Here is a 20,769-nt window from a genome sequence, read left to right as displayed (position 1 = left end):
GCACTCGAGCTTTCTGTGCAAGATTTTCCGCCACGACGCCGCCTGATGTGATCCAGCACGCGATAGGAGAGGGCACAGAGGCTCGAGTGGAGAAGGGTACCGCCACTGCTTCCAACATCTCCGCAGCTGCGAGCCACTGGAAGGCAAAACTGCTCGGATTGAGCAGCTATCTCGGATACCAGACTACAGCTCGAAGCTGAAATCACAGCGAGTGGCGACGAAGAATGTGCGCAATGGCAAGCACAGCTTGACTTGAGGATGTCGCTCCCTCATGCAGCACTTGGCACAACGGGCTATAAGGGCAAGGAGGACAAAGATCGGCGGGCTGAACGGGCTCTTGAAGCTGCTGCAGGCGATCACTTCCTGATCCGCAACTGATGTCATGTGCCATGGCCTCCTGAAGCATGCTTAACTCGGGACAATCCCACTCACACTCAGCTTGGACGCTGTCAGATCCTCACTGTCATTCGAAGCTGAGCAGGCAGGTGACTTCTATCATACTCCTCGTATCTCTACTCCAAATCCTGGTGATCTATGCTTCACTTACCGAATCTAAATTGACCCTTATCCAGAAGGTATCGGCATAATGCCTCCCACCCAACCGCTCACTAACTTTCTTGCTAGCTTCATTCCCGCTAATAACATAATCATGCGCCAGCCTCCTCGCCTTCTCCTTCTGACCACTTCTTGGCTCCTCTTTTTCCCAGAAGACTTCCATTTTCTCCCTCCATATTTTCACTGCAATCATCTTGGCTAGCCCCTTTCCTCTCCATTCTTCCTCAACATGCAGCGTCGTCAGACTCCCATCCAGGCCAACGAAAACCCATGCAATCGGCTTCCCAATTTGACTCTCGAAGATTGCAACGTTAGGTAGCACAGCCAGCGTTCGATCCTGCCTTGGAATCTGTGTCCGTGATCTCACAAGAACGAAATGCTGTTGTTCCAACTCTCCCCAATGCAGACCTGCGGGCAGCTCCAAGGATGTAGCAGATTCTGGCAAATCATCGATGTCGAATACAAAGGTCCAATTGGCTACGAGACCCGAATCGAAGACGTGTTTGATCACATGGTTGCGAGTGAGGATCTGTGTCGTTGAAGAATGTGTCGCGCCGAAGAGAATCAGGTTTGGGTTGAGGAGGTGGGCAGTGTAGTCTTTACGCGAAACGCCAGAATGGTCTTGGAGGTCGTCGTTGTCGCTGGAGGAAGTGTGCTTGTCGGCAGAGGCTCTGGCTGCAGCTTTGGCTAGTATGTCCTGATGAATCGACTTTGGAGCCGGTCCAAGAGCCTTGATCGATCGGATGAGCGACAAGATCAAAGCGTCTTGCTGCTGTTGCTGCTGATGTGCACTCGGAACCCCATGTTCGCCAATCCCCCCTCCCTCCCAGCTCCCGTACATCCAGACCTCAGTCTCGGGCCTACAACTCCGATCCACAAAGGCCATAATCCATTCTTCATCTTCAGGCCCAGGCCCAGGCCCGGCTTCAAAGCATGCCAAGCTTGTTAGAAGCGTCGTCGCTTCAAAGAATCTTCCGAATTGAAGTCTCCTGTGTAATGGTATCGAGACAGGCGAATGAGGTTCGAGTATTTTGAGAGCACTCTTCACGTTCGAGTCATCCTTGGCGTTGGTCAAAGCATGCACATGTATGGGATGTGGAGGCGGCGGCGGCATAATGATCTGAGATTGCTCTTCGCCAATCCCATATATACTTAGTAGGCTGATATGTCTTCAATGAGGGAGAAGTCAAGTGTGATGATTGTGATAAAGTGGCAAAGGCGAGGACAAATGTCTTGGCGTCAACCACCCTACATTCCAAAACAGGAAGGAGGGAACAGCATCGGCTCCACTGTCCAACAAAATCTTGAACTTCTCGACCTCAACATCAACATTCTGGAAGTCCATCATCTGATTCTGTCATAACACATGAAGCTTGCATCTATACACAGTAGAATCTTCTTGCTTGTGTTCTCCATCGGCTCGACGACGGGCTAGTATTCCTATTTGAGGCAAAGATCTGCTCACTTAGAAAGCACCTGTGCATAGCCAAAGATTACTAATTTATGCAAGGGCCGAGGCCATTTCTAGCTCAGACATAAATTACGTTCTACCAACACGAGCCTCCGATACGCCGTCGAAAGACTGCCGAGCCACAGGCATTTTCACAAGAGGGATGCGAACGAGCACATGTGGGATAGCGAACTCGCTTGCAAGCTGAGTAACCATTATTAATAAGCAGCTTTCCTGGTGCGCGGCAAGTGTATGATCCTTGTGGCTTGGAGCCATTCCCCGTCCGCTTCTCTGGGCATGCATACATCGTCGTCATCAGGTCGGTGGTTCGTTCATATTCTTGCATAAGGATGGCTGCTTCATAAGCATTCCGCAGTTGTCAATCGTACAGCACAGCATTGAGAGACTGGGTCAGGCTACAAATACCGGCTGGCTCACCCTGCGATTCCCAGAATGCATCGCATCAATCATCATGGCGCTTCCTACAACGTACCGGGCCTTCAGGCGTACTGAAGGTGATCTACCACATACCATCAAGCTCTCAGAGGAGACACTTCCGCAGAACATCGGATCCCACGATGTGCTGATCAAGATCCACGCCGTCTCTCTCAACTACCGCGATGTGGCAATGCTGAATGGGAAATATCCTGTCGAGGTCGAGGATCGCGGCATGCCTGCTTCTGATTGCGCTGCTGAAGTTGTGGCTGTCGGGTCCGAGGTGACCAACTTCAAGAAAGGGGACCACGTCGCGCCAATTTTCAATCTCTCCGTCCTTACTGGCCACGAGGACGATGCCATGCGAGCACTGGGGGGAGATGTTCCGGGCGTGTTGCGGGAATACGCTGTCTTTGATGATAGTGTTCTTGTGCACTTGCCCCCACATCTCTCCTGGGAAGAGGTAGGTCATCCATCCCAGACATTGGGAATGATCGACGGCTAACAGCGTGCCAGGCCTCCACTCTGACCTGCGCTGGGGTAACTGCATGGTCGGCGCTCAATTGGCCGCAATCGTTGGAGAGTACTCGTAGTGTTCTATTGCAGGGTATGTTTGTGCACATGCCCATCACGCCGTCATCCACGGGCTCATTCTCATCGCAGGCACCGGAGGTGTGAGCTTGTTCGCTTTGATTCTTTGTGAAGCCGCTGATATCACATCTATTATCACATCTTCCTCTGATGAGAAGATCGCGAATCTCAAGAAAGCTTGGTCCAAAGTCGAGGGCATCAATTACAAGACGAGTCCGGATCAGGAGAGCGAAGTTGCCCGTCTGACTAACGGTAGAGGCGTTGACGTAGTTGTTAACAACACAGGAGTCGGTTCGTTGATTACCGACCTCAAATCTTTGCGCCAGAGAGGAGGTGTGGTCTCCTTGGTCGGCTTCCTGGCAGGCTTGGACGGACAATGGAACCCCAGTGAGCTCATGTCCATCATGTACAAGACTGCAATCTTGAAGTAAGTCACTTCCTTTGGAGAGGTACGCTGCCGCGTGAGGAACAATTCTGACGTTCGCAGGGGCATTGCCGTTGGATCCAAGATCGACTACGAAAGAATGAACCAGTTCTTATCAGAACGAAAAGTCAGCCTGGAACCGGTGATCGACAAAGTGTTCTCTTTTGAGCAGTCGCCTGAGGCATTCGACTACTTATACTCGGGGAAGCATGTTGGAAAGGTGGTCATCAAATTGTGACCGTGCGTGCATGGGACTTAGGTATAAGGCGAACCATCAGGTGATTACAGCAAGTACATGAAACGCCTATGAATGCACGCACGCGCCCTCGAACTTGATCCTCCTCAGGCCATGCACTCGTTGTGCATAATGATTTCAAGTAAATCAACCCTTCGAAATGTACGTTTCAAAAGACGCTATCATCATAATCTTTGTTCTTCATACAGCCAGACGATCCGATGGTCGGCCGGAATGTAGCATGGTAGCCGCGTTCGATCAACAAAGAAACCCGGTCGCCGGATCCGTCCACTGAGGTATTTTTCTTTCACGCGATCCTGAAAAGCACGACCAACCCATTCTTTGTCCGACAATACGCAGCTGAAGATGGCGATGATATGTTACGCTCATTCAGCAAAACTTGAACAGCTGCGACTAACACCAATCCATCTACTCACGTAGCTTCTCTTTTGGCACAACCATGTCTGAGGTTCCAAGCATTGCTGCGCTGAGCATTGCAACGCCCGTGGAAGGGCAGCCGATCCCTACACCTGAAGAGATTGCCGCTTGTAGAGACTTCATCTATGAAGAGGATCCAGGCAAGAATAGAGGCAGCAAAGTGTTACGATTTGGAAAATATGCGGTCAAATACGGAGGTCGCACCGAGTTCCGTGAAGTCGAGAACATGAAGTTTCTGACCAAATACCCCAAAATCGCCGCTCCAAAATACCGCGCCCATGGTTATCTCCCAGGCGCGAAAGGCGGTGACAGCAAAGGCGAACTCTACATTGTGACCGACTACATCGAAGGCGAAACGGTCGAAGCAGCATTCAACAAACTCTCCCCAGTAGACAAAGAAGGAGTCATCCGGCTGATCCGCGAACAAATCAATGAAATTCGAAAGATCCCCGATGAAGGCTACCTCGGAGGCGTGGGAGGCACGCACTATGTCAATAACAGTCTCACAATCTTCAAAAACCAATTGAAACTTCCACCTGGTGCCGACGCCTCACCCGAACGTCTCGGCCCCTTCGCCACCTACGACGCCTTCGTCGATTCGTGGATGCAGCGTCTCACAGACGAGCCGACACAAGAACCCTTTAAGCCCGTATCAACAATCTGCAACAAAATGGCGCGTGAAATATGGGGGACCAACACCCGCACCGTCTTCACGCACGGCGATCTTGCGCCCAAAAATATCATGCTCACGAGACTGGGTACAAACCCCGACGGCAGCGGCATCTTTCGAGTGACGATCATTGATTGGGACGTTGCAGGATTCTATCCCGAGTGGTGGGAATTTGCTGATGCTCCTCTATGGTGGGGCTCGACACCTGCATGGTGGGTAGAGTCGATCGAAAAAATCATGCCGACGTATTTCAGTGAACGTTGGGTTTATGCCTTTTACTGGCAATATCTCGTATTTTATTAGATATCCTTGAAAGAAAAAACAGAGGGCGTTTCCATTGCGTTGATGTCAGGCAAATAGTCCCGATCGTAGGACTCAGATTCATCTTCTTTTGGTTTTCTACTCTTTTAATGGATCAGATTCATCCGCTGCTCGATCTTCTCTCTTTCCATACTTTGATTCCTCTCCTGTGCGTCCCTTGCCTGCAAAGTAAACGCATTCACCTCTCACCTCTTCACCGACAAATACCCTTCGCAATCGCCCTCTGCATCAATTCTGTCGCCCACAGAATACTTCCATCATCCATTTTCGTCCACTTAGCATCCACTTCCCTACAAATGGTCTCCAATTCGCTCAAGTCCGTCGACCAAATTCTTGAAACGTTAGTCTCGTATTGAAACAACATTTTCGACTACCGTGGATGCAAGGAGGTCACGACTTCAAGCTCCATAATCCTCGTCTCTACGGCCGTAGTATGTCCAAAGTGGACTTCTTTCATGCGGTAGCGGGTGCCTTCGCCTTCCGACTTGTCGATGAAGATGATTGCGTGCTCAGCTCTGGTACCTGAGGTTACGCAAATTGACGCAGTGAATTCTTGTGGCATTTCTTCCGTTGTTTGTGCCATGTTGTCGCTCTGTATGCAAGGTCGTTTGTATTATGGCGGGCTTGAAGAGGCAGAACTGGCTCTTTCACAAATCAGGTGTTAGCTTGTTTGCTGCTCTCTTCCCTGAACGTGGGTGTCGAATGTCGGTGCTGCTCTGCCTTAGAGCTGTTAATTGTAGTGGTCCGGATCTGCCGCATAATCAGGTCGGAGAACGTATAATTATACAAAGAGGTAAAGATAGAACAACTAATCGCTACTACCTATTAGTCCTGGCTAGAATTGCTCAATCTGATGCTTTTGCCTTTCGATGCCCCTCTTCCACCATTCAGCCTTCCTCTTCCTATCTCCGTTCCCCTCACTCATTCACTTAACAACTCCGCCTTCTGCCCCTCTTGTCGACAAAGTCGTTGCTGGATCGCCGGCTTTATCACACTCTCCGCCCATGCATGACTTCCATCATCCATCCTCACCACCTCAACATCCCGTATAGTACGTTGACAAATGTTCCTCAATTCCTTCAGATGCTTGCCTAATATTCCTCCGACGTATGCTTCGGAAACGAAACCTGGCGACCGCTTGGGATTGTAACAAGGTGTGGTTTCGAACTCGACTGTTCCTGCATCTCCATGGACGGGTTTTTTGATGTGATATCGATGTCCTGTCGGGGCCTTCTCGGATTTGCGAATGTAGATGACTGTGTGGTGGTGAATTTGCCCCTTGCTCGTGCATATCGATGCATGGTACACGTGGAACGGATCCTCTTCTCCTATGTTCTCCATTGTTCTTTCTCCTTCTTGATCGCCACAAGCTTTTGTGTTATCGTACTTTGTGGGTGGGACGTCGGTATTGTTGGTGTCTGGTAGCGATCGATTGTAAAGGGGGTATCTGCCTCACAACACTTTCGAAGACTCGGCCTTTTATGTAGAGCGCTGAGTACGCCGTAGCTTTCCTTTACGACGAAGCCGTGTTTGAACATGAACCGAGACATATTCGAAGTTGTGTACAATAGCTCGATTTCAGAGTAGAACCAAACCACAGAGGCCTGGGCTGAGACGACGAATCACTCCTCTGTCTTTGGCTAGTACAATGAACGGAGCGGCTTGTGCCAGACAATGTCCGGACTCGCGAGCCATGAAGAGAAGGTAATGCAAGAAGCAAAGGGCAAGTTCCGTAACAACACAAGGCTGCGGCTGAAGGATCAACATTGACCACCACACTAATTGACAGCCTGAGAAGAAGGAAACAGAGAACACTTGACCCAGGATTGCCCTAAAACAGATCTGAATCAGTTCTTGCCTTCAATCGAAGATCCAACAACAATTCGAAAAGAAGAAGAATACCATGCCCGATCCAATTCTGCTCGAAGTCGTTGCGAGAGCAACGTATGCGTCGATCTCGTGCAACAGCATCTCGCCATATGGGACTTGTTGGGAGCTGAGCCTGCTCCGCGAAGTCAAGCTCCCACCTGGTCTTTGAATTTCACGAAGCTTCTGGACAGCAGTCTGTTGAGGACCATAGGCCAAAACGGTACAGATACACCATGGAAGGGATGGGGTGGGAATATCTCGGAGCAGGCCGTGGTGAAGCTCAGCGAGGACGGAAAGCAATTAACGGTCAAGGGCGCCCGTTTCGACACCATTGAAGCGACAGCCTTGCTGAGAGGAAGAATGTTTGATGCGCCGAAGCCAGCATTGAAGGCGCAGCTCATGGCAGCCATCGAGGCAGTACCCTCACGCAAGCCGTACTCTGCGTTCGGCACTTCCAGCGAATGTCCACCTATGCCAGAAGACTTGGGCAGCTCGCAGTGGCGACAAGATTTGGAAGATTTCAGACAGAGCAAGCGGGCCTTCGATCCTTACAAAAGGTGGGCAGCGCGAAGCACGCTGTCAAAAGTTCACCACATCCAAGATACGCTGAGCGAGGCGTTCCAGCTATGGTGGCGAGCTGCCGGCATTCCAACTGAGGTCACTGAGAGGGTGGAATATGGGATGCAATTTGACATTGGAAAGTACGCCATGTATGCTACTGCCGTGATTGGAGATGTAGACATCTGCACGACCGCGTCTGGATTCGTTGCCCTTGGGCCGGCGAGATCGCTTGAGGAAGGCGACGTGATTGCGTTGCTGGCCGGGGCCAAATTTCCGGTGGCGCTGAGCCCGAATGGCAGCGGAGGCCACCACTTCCGTGGACTGCTTTACGCCCACGTGATTATGTACGACGAGCTCAGAGCTTGTGGTCTGAGTGAGAGCTTGAAGGAAGAGAGCTTTGTTTTGGCTTGAATCGACTCCGGTCGCATGTGGGCCGCTGAATCATTGTGTTGCCACCCATGACAAGCCTGCAAGAAAGCGGTTAGCATAAGCAGCATTTGCATCTCCAACCTGCCGAATGTCATAGAAAATGTGTCTCGTTTTCACACCTTCCCATCAGACATAGATCTTGACACACCAAAAATGTAATTGTGCAAAGAGGTAAAGATAGAACAGCTAATCGCTACTACCCATTTAGTCCTGGCTAGAGAGAATCATCTTTCTATGACGCCGTACTCCCAGAGCCACAAACTGTAATGGCTATGCTCTCCATCAGAAGTCTCGCAGATGAATGCTCGTTTCACTGAAGCAAAGCAAAAATCTCTATGCAATTGGTGTGCTAGAGCGTGCCGAGTCCATCAGCCACAACTTCCGAGTCTACAGCTCGGAGGCGCAGCGTCATCGACTACGATCTATCGTGTCCGGCGCTCCGTGTGCATCATGAAAACTTCGTCTCTATCCTGCTCGGCTCGTCATCCACTTCATGGGTATCGTGTCCATATTTCCGTTTACTGCGACGCGCATTGCACTCTTTCACCACCGGCGTGCATCTCATCGTCGTCTTCGTCTGTGACGCCTCTTGCAACACGCTCGCCTTCTCGCGTGGGGTCGACCTTCTCGAGTGGGTAGTCCTCGGTCATGGCATCTGGAGGTGGGATGTTTTGCGGTAGGCGTGGCGGAAGAACACTTTCGAGAGCTTTGATCTGCTCTGGTGCAAGCGGGGTTGGGTAGCCGTCGGCATCCGGCGGCCCAGAAAGTCGCTCTGGGAATTTGACATCGAACTGGACGTACATGTTGCCGTAGTCGTGGTGCCTGTATGATGGCATGCCTTGGCCTCGGATGACCTTGACCTCGCCTGTGAGATGTGTTAGCTGGGGCGCGGCTGAAAATCATGTACTGCCACTGCATACCTGGTGAGATGACCTCGCCGGGGAGAATCTCCACGGTCAACCATCTGTCATCGAGGTGCTCAATGTAAATGGCACCACCCGCGAGGGCAGTCAAAAGATCGATCTCAGCGTGGTAGAAGAGATCGTCACCCTTGCGCTGGAATCGTGCATGTGGCTTCTGCTCGATCTCGAACTGGACGTCACCGGGCTGTACGCCTGGCATCTGGTCACCCTCGCCACGGAAGTCAATCTTGGTGCCGCTCTGCACACCGCGGTCGACGTGCACGTGGAGGACCTTTCGCTCGATGACAGTTTTCTTGCCGTTGCATTGCTTGCACTTATCCTTCTCCCGGATCTGTTCACCCTCACCGTTACAGTCTGGGCAGACAGTCTGGAAGCGCTGAATCATGGGACCCATTTGGCGCATCATTGTCTTCATGCCCTGGCCGTTGCAGCCCGCACATGTCTTGACAGCGCCCTCCTTACCACCTCGTCCATCGCACTTGGCGCAGATGACGGACTTTTGCAGTGCGAGCTTCGAGACCTTTCCGCGGTAAATGTCCTCGAGTGAAACTTTGTGTACGTGGTGGATGGTGCGTGCCTTCTTTGGCCCTTGATCTCTCATGCCACCGCCGAACATGCCACCGAAACCACCACCACCACCGCCGAAGAACTGGGCGAACAGGTCCTCAGCAGCCATGCCTCCTGCACCACCGCCGCCCTGCTCGAGACCTTCCTCGCCATACTGGTCATAGATTTGGCGCTTCTGGGGATCTGAAAGGACCTCGTATGCGTGTGAGATTTCCTTGAATTTTTCTGCGGCTCCCGGATCGTGGGCGTTCTTGTCTGGGTGGTGCTTCAGAGCGCCTTTCCGGTAGGCGGTCTTGAGCTTCGATTCGTCGGCATCGGGTGAGACGCCGAGGACGTCGTAGAATTTGGTGTCTCTCACCATGGTGAAGAGGGGCGCGGGTGTCGGTGGTTGAGGCTGGGGTTGTCGGCAATCAGGCTGCTATCGGGTTGGAAGATGGCTGGTGGATGTTTGTTCAGCTGTGCGGAGAAGTTTGACACACTCGTGGAAACGGCAGCTGCTGGGGGACTTCTGTCAGTACATGCTCCTGGCGGAAAAATTGCGGAGGCTGTGGTGGTGTGTGCGAGTGGTTCGGTGATCGAGAAGAGAAGAGGGCGACAGGAAGGCGGGCGAGGCAGGCGGCGCTGGCGGGCGATCACTCACCAAACTTTCGTTGGTCTCGTCGTTGCGCAATCGGTGCACGGTGCGTCGGATTCGACAGACAGTTGAGGTATGCTCACACAGAGGTGAAGATGCTGGGAATTAGCGGACAGCAAACAGTGAAAGACATCAACTTCGTCCGTTCAGCGCTGCACCTCAAAATAATGCGCCGGCTGACAGGCATTTGGACGGGCCCATCCGGCTTCTGCATAGTTCTCTCCTCTTCCACGCCCATTCCTTCCTGGGCATCGCATGAACGAACCTTTCCACGAGGCCGACGTGGTGACCAGAGGCGTGTCAGAGCATCGCCGACCTGCTGCCCAACTTTTCCGGCCGAAATACATGGTGGAATGGCCGCTATGTCGACTGTGATGGAAGGCTTGGCGACGTTGGATCGCCCGCTCGGAAGGCCGATCCGACGTGCATGACGAAGCCTAAATTTCTCTTCTGTCAGCACCTCCAGCGGCGGAAGGGAGTCCGGCTTCTCTTTTCTCCCGACCGACCAGCAACGAGCTCACTCCTCCCACCGCCAGCATGCGTCATCCATTTCAGTGCATCGTGCATGGTCGAGACCCCACCGACCTCACCAGCAATGGCTTCTTGGTCGCTGCCTGTGGGCCGAAGCTGATCTCGCTGAGCCTGACCTCCAACGAGATCATTTCCGAATGGCCTCAGACGCAACAGGTAGGTGTAGCAGTGGTCAATCGACTTCTCTTCGCTTCGTAGTCTCAGCCCGTCTCCGTCAGGGTGTCAAGTCCGACTGATAGCCAACAGGAAGAAGACGCCCCTGCCGAGGTCATCAACGAAGTCGAGAATGGCGAGCGTCCGACCAAGAGACAAAAGACGAGCAGCGATACTCCGAAATTGCCAACCAAGGCTCCCAATGTGATCAAGCTCACTGTCACTCCAAATCAACGCTATGTGGTAGCAGTGACAGACGACAAGTTTGTACGCGTGTTTGAAGCTCCCGAAGGACGCCTCACCGAGATCAGCTCCAGGCCAATGCCCAAGCGACCATGTGCTATCCAGGTCCCTCCAGACAACGAAACGATCCTCGTGGCAGACAAGTTCGGCGATGTCTATTCCATGCCTCTGATAGCGGCGACGGTAGACGACGTACAGACCGAGGAGCGAGCACTCAATCCTCCCACCGAGACCCCTTTCAAGATTTCTGCAAGCGAATCAACTGTACATTCTCAACGGAATCGCAAGGCGTTGGCCGCCCAGATGAATCAGAAAAATTTCACGCCACGAAAGGAAGTGCTCAAGTTCGAACATAAGCTCGAGCTGGGCCACGTCTCGATGCTGACAGATATGAAATATCTTACACGGGAAATCGATGGCCGACAAAGAGGCTACATCCTGACTGCCGACAGAGACGAGCATATCCGCATCTCGAGAGGGCCACCCCAGGCGCATATCATCGAAGGCTTCTGTCTAGGACACAAGGAATTTGTGAGCAAGATCTGCCAAGTGGGAACTAGTGATCTTCTTGTTAGTGGCGGCGGTGACGATTGGCTAGGTGTCTGGAACTGGGAGTCGTTCAAGCTGCTGAAGAAGGTCGACCTGAAAGCTCTTGTCAAGGGTGTCACTGGAGATGCTGAGGCGAAATGCGCTGTCTCGGGCATCTGGAGCTTTGACGTGCAGACAGGGCAAGGGACCGACTGGGTTATTGCCGTGGCGTGCGAGAGAGTCCCAGCCCTCTTCCTGATCTCACGTCCAGCATTGGAATCGACACCTCAGGAAGCCTTGGAGGACAGCGAAGTGGCTTCCACCACCTTGTCTCTACCGGCGATACCACTCGACGTAACAGCGCTTGGCGACCATCTACTCGTATCTCTCGACGCTCGTGCTGACGGGTCCAAGCGTTTGGGCACCGTCCTCTGCAGCGTGCACGATTCTCCCGAACTGCCAGTGCGTTGCGGCTCGTGGAAGCCGATCGCGGAGACCTTCAACCTGGACTTGCTCAACGAGCACCCATCACTCACGACAGACGCCAGCGAGAAAGAATTGGACGACTTTTTGTATACTGTAGCGAACTTGCGAAAACGAAGAGATCAGGAAGCACAGGACGAGCCAGAGCAGGACTGACAAAATTGGCTTATTATTGGATATCAATATCAAAAACTCCGCCCAACGCCTTGCGCTTGCCCGGGTATCTCAAAAACAATCAAGAACCGCTCCAAGACTGAACACAACAAACTCTTACTGCAGCCTGTCGTGCAGCATTCACCTCCCGTTCAGCAGCCATGGAATGAACCTCTCGACATCCTTGGCCTTCACCTCTCCCTTCTCCACACTCCTCCCCTTACGGTCTCGACTGCGATACTTGCAGCTCCCGAATGCACACTCCCAGATCCCATAGCCGGGAAACAAGTCTCCAGGCTCCTGTCGACCCTGCTTACTCGGCAACCCGCAATCGCATTTTGGGTTCTCGCCGTGCACTTGCCAGGCGTGCCATTCGCGATCGAGAGTATTGGCTCGGCCGCGACGACAGCGACTGTTGGTGCATGGGTGGTAGGTGCGACCTGCGTATGAGGGTTCGACCTTTGGGTCCGAGACCATGGAGACGCGTCGCGAGCGTTGTCCGCCGCACGAGGTGCAGGGGTGTTCAGCGTCGGTGGCGAGAATGGGCGAGGGAGAGCTGGTGGGTGAGGAGAGGCCGCTGTTGGTCTCTTCTTGTTGAGACGAGAGCATCTCTGGGACGATGTCTATGAGGCCAGTCAGTTCAATGCGCAGAAACGTGGACGAGGTCAACAACATACCCAAATAGCTGTTTATCGCCGTCGACTCGAGACATGATGCGATAGTTTCCATCTCGATTCTTTTTTTTGATCACTCTTTCCCTTTCTTGGCGTTTTCCTCGGACTCGTTCCTTCCAACCAAGCAACCCAAACGAATGACAGCGTCGCAATGCTTTTGACTTTCCCTCACGCGTGCACCTCAGATATGTATCCCTCCAAACGAATGTCCTTATCGCAACGTTCTTTCCCAACCCCTTCCAACGTCCTCTTCAACCGCCGCCCGTGGTATCGTAAATCGCAAGAAACGTGATCTGCGAAACGTTTCGCTGGAAACCCGTCCACTTTTAAACTAACCGGGCGACCCAAGCGTCTCACCCTCCAAGAACAGCAGGCGTGGAAAAAAATTCTCAGAATGAAACGAGACGTCCAAGCGCATGCGAAGCGAAGGGTAAGCCAACCTCGTTTTCCTTGGATTGGGCTTGAATTCCGAATCAAAGTTGGGTTGGTTGGGTATCAATGAACGAACAGTAAACAAAAGCGAACAGCCAGGAAATCAGTTCACAGATCACCATGAGAGCCGCAAAGACTCTATGTCTAGCTAACGACACACTTGCATACCCAAGTAACTCCACTGTCGCACATCTCCCTTATCTGTGCTGCCGTGAAACCGCGAAACCAGTGCTGTTGCTTAGACTATGTCTGGGTGTGCAAGGTGCTCCTAGACGGAGATCTCGCGTCTTTGCCAAGCGGAGCTGTCCGGGTTGCGCGACAGGAGATGCCCGAACTCCTACCACATTATGGTCTTGTCGGAAGATGTTGAGATGAAAGGTGTCATTGGCTTATCGGGACTTCATGCTTGCGAAAGAAAAAAATCTGCGACGCACGACGCGACGTGGAGAATGCATTGGGGCTTTCGAAGAAACAGCGAACATGCGGAGGGGTAGGGTTGGGGCTTGTTCTCGGAAATCAAAATGGTGATGGTTGCGAAAGGAGAAAGACGGCGAGACATCGGAGATCCTAAGTCAACATCCGTATCCGTGCTTTCGAGTCTTGCGAGTTCAGCACGTTTTCGCAACTGTCTCATGCGATACGAGCATGTTCACGTTCGTGCGTGCGTGACGTATGGAAGCCGGAAGATGCGAAGCCCTCAGTTTGTGGTCACTGCGTGGATGTGTAGGAAAGCTACGGAACTCGGTGATCATCACCAACAACGATATCGTCATCGTCTTCACTGATACAGTAGTGTGTCAAACTACCGCCAGAGCCGCACTTAAGGCGTGTTGCTTAGCACGTTTCACCGTTTGAGACGTTTCAAGAGACGCGTCGCGCGTGTAGTTAAGTGGTTCGAGGGTTATGGATTTCAAGTGCTGTACCTAGCACATCATGGCGAGAGAATGCCTGTTGGATGATAGTACGTCTTCCTTGGAAGTGTCAAAGCCGTCTGTTGCCGCGACACGATAGTCAGATGTCTATTCATTAGTCTGACTGCGGCCACAATTGCGTCGCAGAAATCTGTCTGCGGCCGAATGTCCTCTGGTGCAGATGTTGCTGGTGCAGCCGAATACACGGGAACCAGGGAATTGGAGAAGACCCTTGCGCTGCGTGAAGAGGGGGTATGCTGGCTTCCTAGAGATATCGTGAGACTATGCTAGACATTGGACAGATGGTGGTGTTTCTTCTGCTTGTTTCACAAGTGGACGTCTCCACATTGTCGCCGAGACTAGTATGGAGTTGCGCTTCATGCTTCCCAGGCTGTCGAGTAATGTCTTGGATGTGAGAGTGTCGAAAGCGGGGGAGCTGCGCGGGTTGCAGTTTGCGGCATGCGCATGATGCCGCCATTGTGGTGCTGCTGATGTGGTGGATGTGTGTTGAGGTGTGGAGGAGTCGTTAATGGGACGCAGTTGAATGCGCCGCGCGTTGTTTACCAGATCTACACGGCATGAGTGCCATCATTGGCGTCGCCTTTAGCCGGGCTCACAACGATGCTACCGAGCTCCACGACAACGACGAGCTGAGAGGCATGGATCGAAAAAGCCAACGAACTGCTCGACGGCAACGCTGCTCCTCGATGCCACCGCATGAAGTGCTGAATCTTACTTGGAGACTGGAGAGGCCAATGAGTGCTTCATCGAGGCCCAATCAGTGTGGCAAATTGTCTGGCGTTACCATCCTGTCGGCGAAGATGAGGCGGTCGATGCATCTTTGGAAGAGCTTCGAGCCTCACTCGACAAACTGAAGGAAGCGCTGGCTGCAGACAAGCCGACTGTGCCCGATCCTGATACGGCTGTGGTGGACCAAGACACTGTGCGCGATGCGGCTGTTGACGAGGAAAAAGCCAGCAACGAACACGTGAACGAAACAGCACTCTTCATGGTGCAGACACCGCCACCAGAATGCAGCTTGCGCATTGAGATCCCAGTATGTCGTCGGCGATGATGCCGTCAGTCATTGCGATTTCTTCCCAGGCGCCCACTCAAGGCTCGGGAGGTGCGGGAGGCTTTTCGTTCTCCGGCCACGGCAGCCACGCTGGAATCCGGTCAGATGGTAGGTCGATGTCGCATGATGCCATCATACCAATTGCAAGAGCGCTCACCATTTCCTTCAGATTTGCCGCCGTCACTTCGAGCCTCAGCAAGCCCAGACGACCGTAGGGAAAAGGTCTGTTGGCGTTCCGACCACACTGCTTGACTCACGTGTGACTGTAGGGCAAGTCACAAGCGTGGGTTTGAGGAGCTGGGAATTGTGTTCGCTGCATCATGCTTACGAGCGATGGATAAGAGAGCCTGCAACAGAACAAGGAAGTCGCAAGCCTGCATCGATCACGGACCGCATCACAGAGTACCTCATTGAGAGTCAGTGGCTGCGGGCACAAGAGCACGGAGAGAGCTTCGTTGCCAAAGTCAAAATCTGGTTCCCAGAATTTGACAAATCGTCTATGGGTCCATCATCAGCAAGAGGACTTCAAATAGCACGATTGAACAGCATGAGAGAGATTGCGCGATCGAGATAAAAATTAGAGTTGACTTAGCCGTCATGGAGGAATACGGAGTTGTTGTTGTCATCATGTCGCTGGGTAAAGGGGGAGGAGGCCAGGACAGCAGAACATACCTGTTTAGTGAAAATCGAGCCTCCCGTGCTCTTTCCAGCGAGGATCGAGAACGCCTTCCGCGCAGAGATGAGGGAGTAGCTGCTCGGTCAGTAATTGGGACTGGGCATATTCGAGTTCACGGTTGGTGGATCAAGTGAGATGGAATGGAAGGACGAAATATGGAAACTGTGTTCACGAATCAGCACAAGTCCCTTCCTTTAATCAGGCAATAAGAACATTGGATCATTCGGTGTGTGTCAGGATTGTTTGTTTTAAAGTTGTGTTGCGTGTAAGTTGTCGCCATGGGGTATTGGAGTTAAAAAGGTTCATCATGTAAATCGACTGAAAAAAAAATGGCATGAACTTACCAATTGAGACATCTGGGCAACCGTACGAGGTCAGTGCAAGACAGTGTACAGTGGTGAGACGGTATTTAAGCCGAGTGTAGCCTTGTTCATTCATCGTTGACTCTTCCAAGTCTACAAAAGCACATCTCTTTCCGGACAGCAATCTCTGACTACACTTAGTCGAAGAGACCGAAGCCCATGTCGTCGTCCTCAGACTCCTCCTTCTCCTCCTCCTTAGCAGCGGCAGCTGGAGCATCACCACCAGCGGCTGGGGCGGAAGAAGCAGCTGGGGCAGCGGCGGCGTAGGCGTCTGGGTTGGCGATGCGGTCCTTGAGCTCGTGGATGGCGTCCCACTCGTAGTCGATCTCGATGGCGACCGAGATGGTCTTCTTGTAGGCGTTGACCAAGCTGTGCATGACAGATGGGAGGGTTGGGTAGTTGAGGGCGAGCGAGATGGAGCTGACAGCGGAGATGGCGGAGCTGAAAGCCTTGAGGAGCTGGCTCTCCTCAATGTCGAGCACGGAGGAAGCGAAAGTCTGACCCTGGTCGTAGATCTGAGCAATGCTCATACCGTAGGTGAAGGGAGAGATGTTCAGCATGTTCAGAAGGGTAGCTTCGGAAGCTCCGACCCTGCTGCCAGCCTCGGCGACCTTGACGTCGGCAGTAATTTCAATGGTACCACGAGCGATCTTGGTTGGGACACCGAGAGCCTGGAAGAAAGAGGTCTTTCCTGGTTCCATACCAGTGTTTCCGGCTGGAACGTACACATCGGCGGGAGCGACGGCACCAGCACGGGCAGGAGCGGCGACACGGTTGGCGAGAATCTTGTCGCGGGTGGCCTTGAGGTCACCGTTGGTGAAGATGAAACCGACGTTGCCCTTGACGTGTGGGAGGAGACGCTCGTACTCAGGGAAGTCACCCATGAAGGTCTTGAGCGCACGGCGGACCTGTCCAGCTCATCAGTATCCCATTCCTTCTTTCACGTATATTTGTATGCACCGACCATGGTGTTCTTGCCCATCAGCACGACACCCTCGCCACGGAGAGCCTGACGGATCTCGTGCATCTGCTGCGACGAGACATTGTCGACTTGGACGATGAAGATGGACTTGTACTCCTCGAGCAAGCCCTTGAGCTTGTCGAAGTAGCCAGCCTTGTTTCCAGTCTTGCCCCCCATGTCTTCGGTGAGAAATAGGTTGTTTAAGGACTTGGACTGGTGTTGGTGTGGTATGTGTTGTGCGAGAGCTGTGTCGCGCGCCGCAAAACTTCCCAAAATGTTCGACTGCGGTGCGGAGCTCGGGTGTTTTCTTGGCGTGTGCCTGAGGCTGACATCCAGCTTCCACAACCATCGACGACACCTGCGACGCGTCCAGCTCCTTCATCTCTCGCACCACTTCAGCATCAGAGCTCACTCTACATTCACAGCAAACATGTATTCTGATCATACACTACGACTTGAGTGCATGCTTTCGTACATCCGGGGCCCACAAAACTTGAACACAGCGATTGCAAGCAGCGACATGATCATGCAACGCACTCGCAGGGCGATGTAACCACGCATTGGTAGTGAACTTGATGAGGAGAGAGCGGATATATTCACAAGCACTATGACAAGCTCGACTCGGCACGTTAGAGAGGAGAGACGCCTTGCTTCACGGACTACCATGTCTCGTAACAAGGGATGACAAAGTAGCACAATTTCCTCCCTTCCTTCAGGCCATGCCCATCGCTCCACCCTTCTGCTGTACGCCCTCACCACCCATCTTCTTCGCAATCTCCTCAAAGCACCTCCGGTACGCCACCCTAATCTCCGGAACATCAAGCTCCTTTCTGCCCTCATTTTCTCTGTACTCTCTCACCTTCTCCACCAACTTGCTCGCGTCCAGTGCACAATTACTCCTTTCTGCCACAATCACTTCTCCTTGTTCTTCCAACGAGAAGTTCTGCCACGTGATACTGGAGTCGACGATCTCTTTGTAGAGCTCTAGAACTTCGTTGTGCGAGATCGAGCCAGGATTTGTGAAGTTGTAGACTCCAGTCTCGCGGTGCTCGGACATGGCGATGACGACTGGAAGGAGGTTGGGCAGGATGGAGTGTGAGTTGGGGATATTGACGATGTTCTTGTAGTTCAGAATCTTGGTGACAAAGGAGCGGCGATTCAGGTCTGCAGAGACAGGCATGCGGAGGCGGAGTGTCAAATTGTTGGGGTAGTGAGCGAGGAACGTCTCGATGGGCGCTTTGGTCTTGCTGTAGAAGGAGCCTGTAAAGTTGGGTGGATCGGCCTCGGTGAAGGGTTGGGACGTGACAGTGGAGTTGTCTGGCGTGTACTCGGAGGTGTAGATGCCTGGGCGGAAGAGGTAAGTATCAATACCTGAAGACTATGCAAAGTTGAGTATGCACTTACAACCCGTGGCCAGCACAGTGCAGTGGATGTTCCTCTTCTGACACTCATAGGTCACCATGAAGGCTCCCAATCCATTGCTTTCCATGGTCTCAAGCTTGTGGCTCTCGCACCAATCGACATTCGGAGTGCCAGTCTTGCCCGCACAGTTGATGACATGGGTTGGCCGAATCTCGTCGAGAGTACGACGAACGGCCTCTTGCTCGTGCATGCGGGTGGTCGTCCCATGGACATCTTTGCCTTGCTGTTTGAGCAGCTCAATCAGCATACCACCAATCCAGCCCTGCGCACCCCAGACAAGAAACCGATCTTGCGAAGACATGCTGGCGTTAGTGTTGAAAGGCTGCTGAAGTGTGGTGAGAGTCGAACGAATAGCAGAAAGCATTTGTGGTTTTCGAAAACTGCTTGAAGGAAGCAAACGACGAATGGCGGCCGTGCTAAGATATGTCTCAGGTTAAAAGTACAGATGTCCTGTCTGACTCACGGCAAGCGAGGAGCTCCTGGTGTATCGATCTCAAGCAAGGAGCCAACGTCCCGGTATGCATCCGTGTGCCACTCACTCGCAAGGGCGCTTCTTGGCCAGCTTCATCCTCGCGTCTGCTGCTTCTGCATCACGTAAGAGTACCTGCGTCAACGTGTGAGTCAGCATTTCACAAGCGGCAGAGAACAGGGCACTCACGAGATGATGCCGCCCACAGCCAAAGCAATCCCCAGCAGACTCCCATCAATCAAAGACTTGCCCGAAACCATCCATCCCATAGCAATGACCAAGCAAGTTTTGAAGTGCCCCACAACAGTGCTGCTCACCGGTCCCGCCTCATTGATGATCACAAATTGCGAAAGATTGATCAAACAAGCCAGAAGTCCGCTCTGTTCACAAAGTCAGCTTCATCCTCTCCAAAACCAAAACGGAAGCTGGAACTCACAACTCCAATCAACCCATAAACACCCCCTCCCACATCCCTCCAAACCGTAACATCATCCGCAAAAGGTACAACATACAACATCATCACCACACTAATCGGCGCCTGATTCATCAACAACTGCATACTCGAACACTCCAACTTCCCATGATAAAATTTGATCCAGACCGTATACAACGAACTCGCCACAACACCCGTAATCGCAAAGAAAACACCAAGCGGTCTCGTCGTAGTCTGTATCTGCACCTCTTTCTGTCCCGTCTTCTTCATAGTATCATAATACGAAACAACCGCCACCCCGCAACAAACCGGCACAAGAGTCCAAGCCGCCAACCGCGGTATCCGTTGTTGATACAACACAAAATTCAGTCCCGCGACACAAGGCGTCAAAAGGACGCGAGCGACTTGATAGAATTGTATACTGGAATAGGCGAGCGAAGCGTTTGGTAGAACAACGTTGAAAATCATCGCAGCGGCGAGTGGGAGTAAAGTGTAAATGTCTAGTTTCTTCGCTGGGAAGAGGTTGATCGTCGGCCGGGAGACGAGGTAGAGGAGGAGGAACGTTATGAAGAAGTGGAAGGCTGCGAAGGTGACTTGGGCGTGGCGGAGGGAGGCGGTTTGGAAGATGCGTTTGTTGATGAAGACCTGAGATTTGTGTTAGAAGGGCGATTGGCATTGTTGTGGATTTTTGGAGATGGAAAAGCTCACGATGGCTGCGGTGGACACGGTATTGACGGCCGCACTGATCCAGAAGCGATTGCTAAGTCCTTTTGGCGCAGTCGTGGGAGGATGTCGCGTCGAGTGGTCTTCATCATCTTGTGGTGATTCTGCGAAATGGCCTTCCTCTTCTTGCTTGAGAAAAGCTTGCGCCTCTTCATTCTCGTCAATTGACTCTCTCAACTTCTTTTCCTGCTCCATCTTGAATAACGTAACGAATTATGCTCAATGAAACAGTTGATCGATGTTCTCGAAGGCAGTACTTCCAGCCAGACGCGCATAACTCACGCGTCGAAGAGCGAAAAGTTTTCTAGAACATTTGCATTCCAATTCCTCAGCATATCTCCCTTGCACCACCTATCGACAGCTATGCAATGTGTTCTTCCAACACAGGAGACAGCTTTCACAATGCCATCGAGTTCCCGTTACTTCACGTTCACGCAT

General features: G+C 52.4%; 11 protein-coding genes across 11 annotated transcripts; 5 read left to right on the top strand and 6 right to left on the bottom strand.

The window, feature by feature from the left end:
• Window positions 1-532: 532 nt before the first annotated feature.
• RHO25_006967 (uncharacterized protein) lies at window positions 533-1,669 on the bottom strand (the record flags this gene model as incomplete). Its single annotated transcript, XM_023597759.2, has 1 exon — window positions 533-1,669. One exon carries the CDS (start codon window positions 1,667-1,669, stop codon window positions 533-535), a length of 1,137 nt encoding a protein of 378 aa, XP_023452372.1.
• An 808-nt stretch (window positions 1,670-2,477) lies between these two features.
• RHO25_006966 (uncharacterized protein) lies at window positions 2,478-3,693 on the top strand (the record flags this gene model as incomplete). The annotated part of the gene is made up of 4 exons (XM_023597758.2): window positions 2,478-2,903; window positions 2,957-3,047; window positions 3,104-3,458; window positions 3,519-3,693. 4 exons carry the CDS (start codon window positions 2,478-2,480, stop codon window positions 3,691-3,693), a joined length of 1,047 nt encoding a protein of 348 aa, XP_023452202.1.
• Window positions 3,694-4,150: 457 nt separating this feature from the next.
• Window positions 4,151-5,101, top strand: RHO25_006965 (uncharacterized protein; the record flags this gene model as incomplete). Its single annotated transcript, XM_023597757.1, has 1 exon — window positions 4,151-5,101. One exon carries the CDS (start codon window positions 4,151-4,153, stop codon window positions 5,099-5,101), a length of 951 nt encoding a protein of 316 aa, XP_023452199.1.
• Window positions 5,102-6,793: 1,692 nt separating this feature from the next.
• RHO25_006964 (uncharacterized protein) lies at window positions 6,794-7,960 on the top strand (the record flags this gene model as incomplete). Its single annotated transcript, XM_023597756.1, has 2 exons — window positions 6,794-6,851; window positions 6,918-7,960. 2 exons carry the CDS (start codon window positions 6,794-6,796, stop codon window positions 7,958-7,960), a joined length of 1,101 nt encoding a protein of 366 aa, XP_023452098.1.
• Window positions 7,961-8,496: 536 nt separating this feature from the next.
• On the bottom strand, window positions 8,497-9,829 carry RHO25_006963 (uncharacterized protein; the record flags this gene model as incomplete). Its single annotated transcript, XM_023597755.2, has 2 exons — window positions 8,497-8,843; window positions 8,899-9,829. The coding sequence occupies 2 exons, from the start codon at window positions 9,827-9,829 to the stop codon at window positions 8,497-8,499; spliced, it is 1,278 nt and encodes a 425-aa protein (XP_023451710.1).
• An 810-nt stretch (window positions 9,830-10,639) lies between these two features.
• RHO25_006962 (uncharacterized protein) lies at window positions 10,640-12,196 on the top strand (the record flags this gene model as incomplete). Its single annotated transcript, XM_023597754.2, has 2 exons — window positions 10,640-10,789; window positions 10,880-12,196. The coding sequence occupies 2 exons, from the start codon at window positions 10,640-10,642 to the stop codon at window positions 12,194-12,196; spliced, it is 1,467 nt and encodes a 488-aa protein (XP_023452117.1).
• Window positions 12,197-12,334: 138 nt separating this feature from the next.
• On the bottom strand, window positions 12,335-12,922 carry RHO25_006961 (uncharacterized protein; the record flags this gene model as incomplete). Its single annotated transcript, XM_023597753.2, has 2 exons — window positions 12,335-12,816; window positions 12,871-12,922. The coding sequence occupies 2 exons, from the start codon at window positions 12,920-12,922 to the stop codon at window positions 12,335-12,337; spliced, it is 534 nt and encodes a 177-aa protein (XP_023452118.1).
• A 1,453-nt stretch (window positions 12,923-14,375) lies between these two features.
• RHO25_006960 (uncharacterized protein) lies at window positions 14,376-15,500 on the top strand (the record flags this gene model as incomplete). Its single annotated transcript, XM_065602862.1, has 3 exons — window positions 14,376-14,462; window positions 14,953-15,267; window positions 15,315-15,500. The coding sequence occupies 3 exons, from the start codon at window positions 14,376-14,378 to the stop codon at window positions 15,498-15,500; spliced, it is 588 nt and encodes a 195-aa protein (XP_065458934.1).
• A 960-nt stretch (window positions 15,501-16,460) lies between these two features.
• On the bottom strand, window positions 16,461-17,461 carry 60S_2 (60S ribosomal protein uL10; the record flags this gene model as incomplete). The annotated part of the gene is made up of 2 exons (XM_023597752.2): window positions 16,461-17,231; window positions 17,288-17,461. The coding sequence occupies 2 exons, from the start codon at window positions 17,459-17,461 to the stop codon at window positions 16,461-16,463; spliced, it is 945 nt and encodes a 314-aa protein (XP_023452119.1).
• Window positions 17,462-17,996: 535 nt separating this feature from the next.
• RHO25_006958 (uncharacterized protein) lies at window positions 17,997-19,007 on the bottom strand (the record flags this gene model as incomplete). The annotated part of the gene is made up of 2 exons (XM_023597751.1): window positions 17,997-18,628; window positions 18,689-19,007. The coding sequence occupies 2 exons, from the start codon at window positions 19,005-19,007 to the stop codon at window positions 17,997-17,999; spliced, it is 951 nt and encodes a 316-aa protein (XP_023452473.1).
• A 263-nt stretch (window positions 19,008-19,270) lies between these two features.
• RHO25_006957 (uncharacterized protein) lies at window positions 19,271-20,526 on the bottom strand (the record flags this gene model as incomplete). The annotated part of the gene is made up of 4 exons (XM_023597750.2): window positions 19,271-19,310; window positions 19,365-19,555; window positions 19,612-20,253; window positions 20,317-20,526. The coding sequence occupies 4 exons, from the start codon at window positions 20,524-20,526 to the stop codon at window positions 19,271-19,273; spliced, it is 1,083 nt and encodes a 360-aa protein (XP_023452111.2).
• Window positions 20,527-20,769: the final 243 nt, after the last annotated feature.

Source organism: Cercospora beticola, chromosome 4, assembly GCF_033473495.1.
Source record: "Cercospora beticola chromosome 4, complete sequence".
Classification (NCBI taxonomy): Eukaryota; Fungi; Ascomycota; class Dothideomycetes; order Mycosphaerellales; family Mycosphaerellaceae; genus Cercospora; species Cercospora beticola.
Note: the sequence above shows the minus strand (reverse complement) of the source record. Positions and strands in the feature narration are given on the sequence as shown.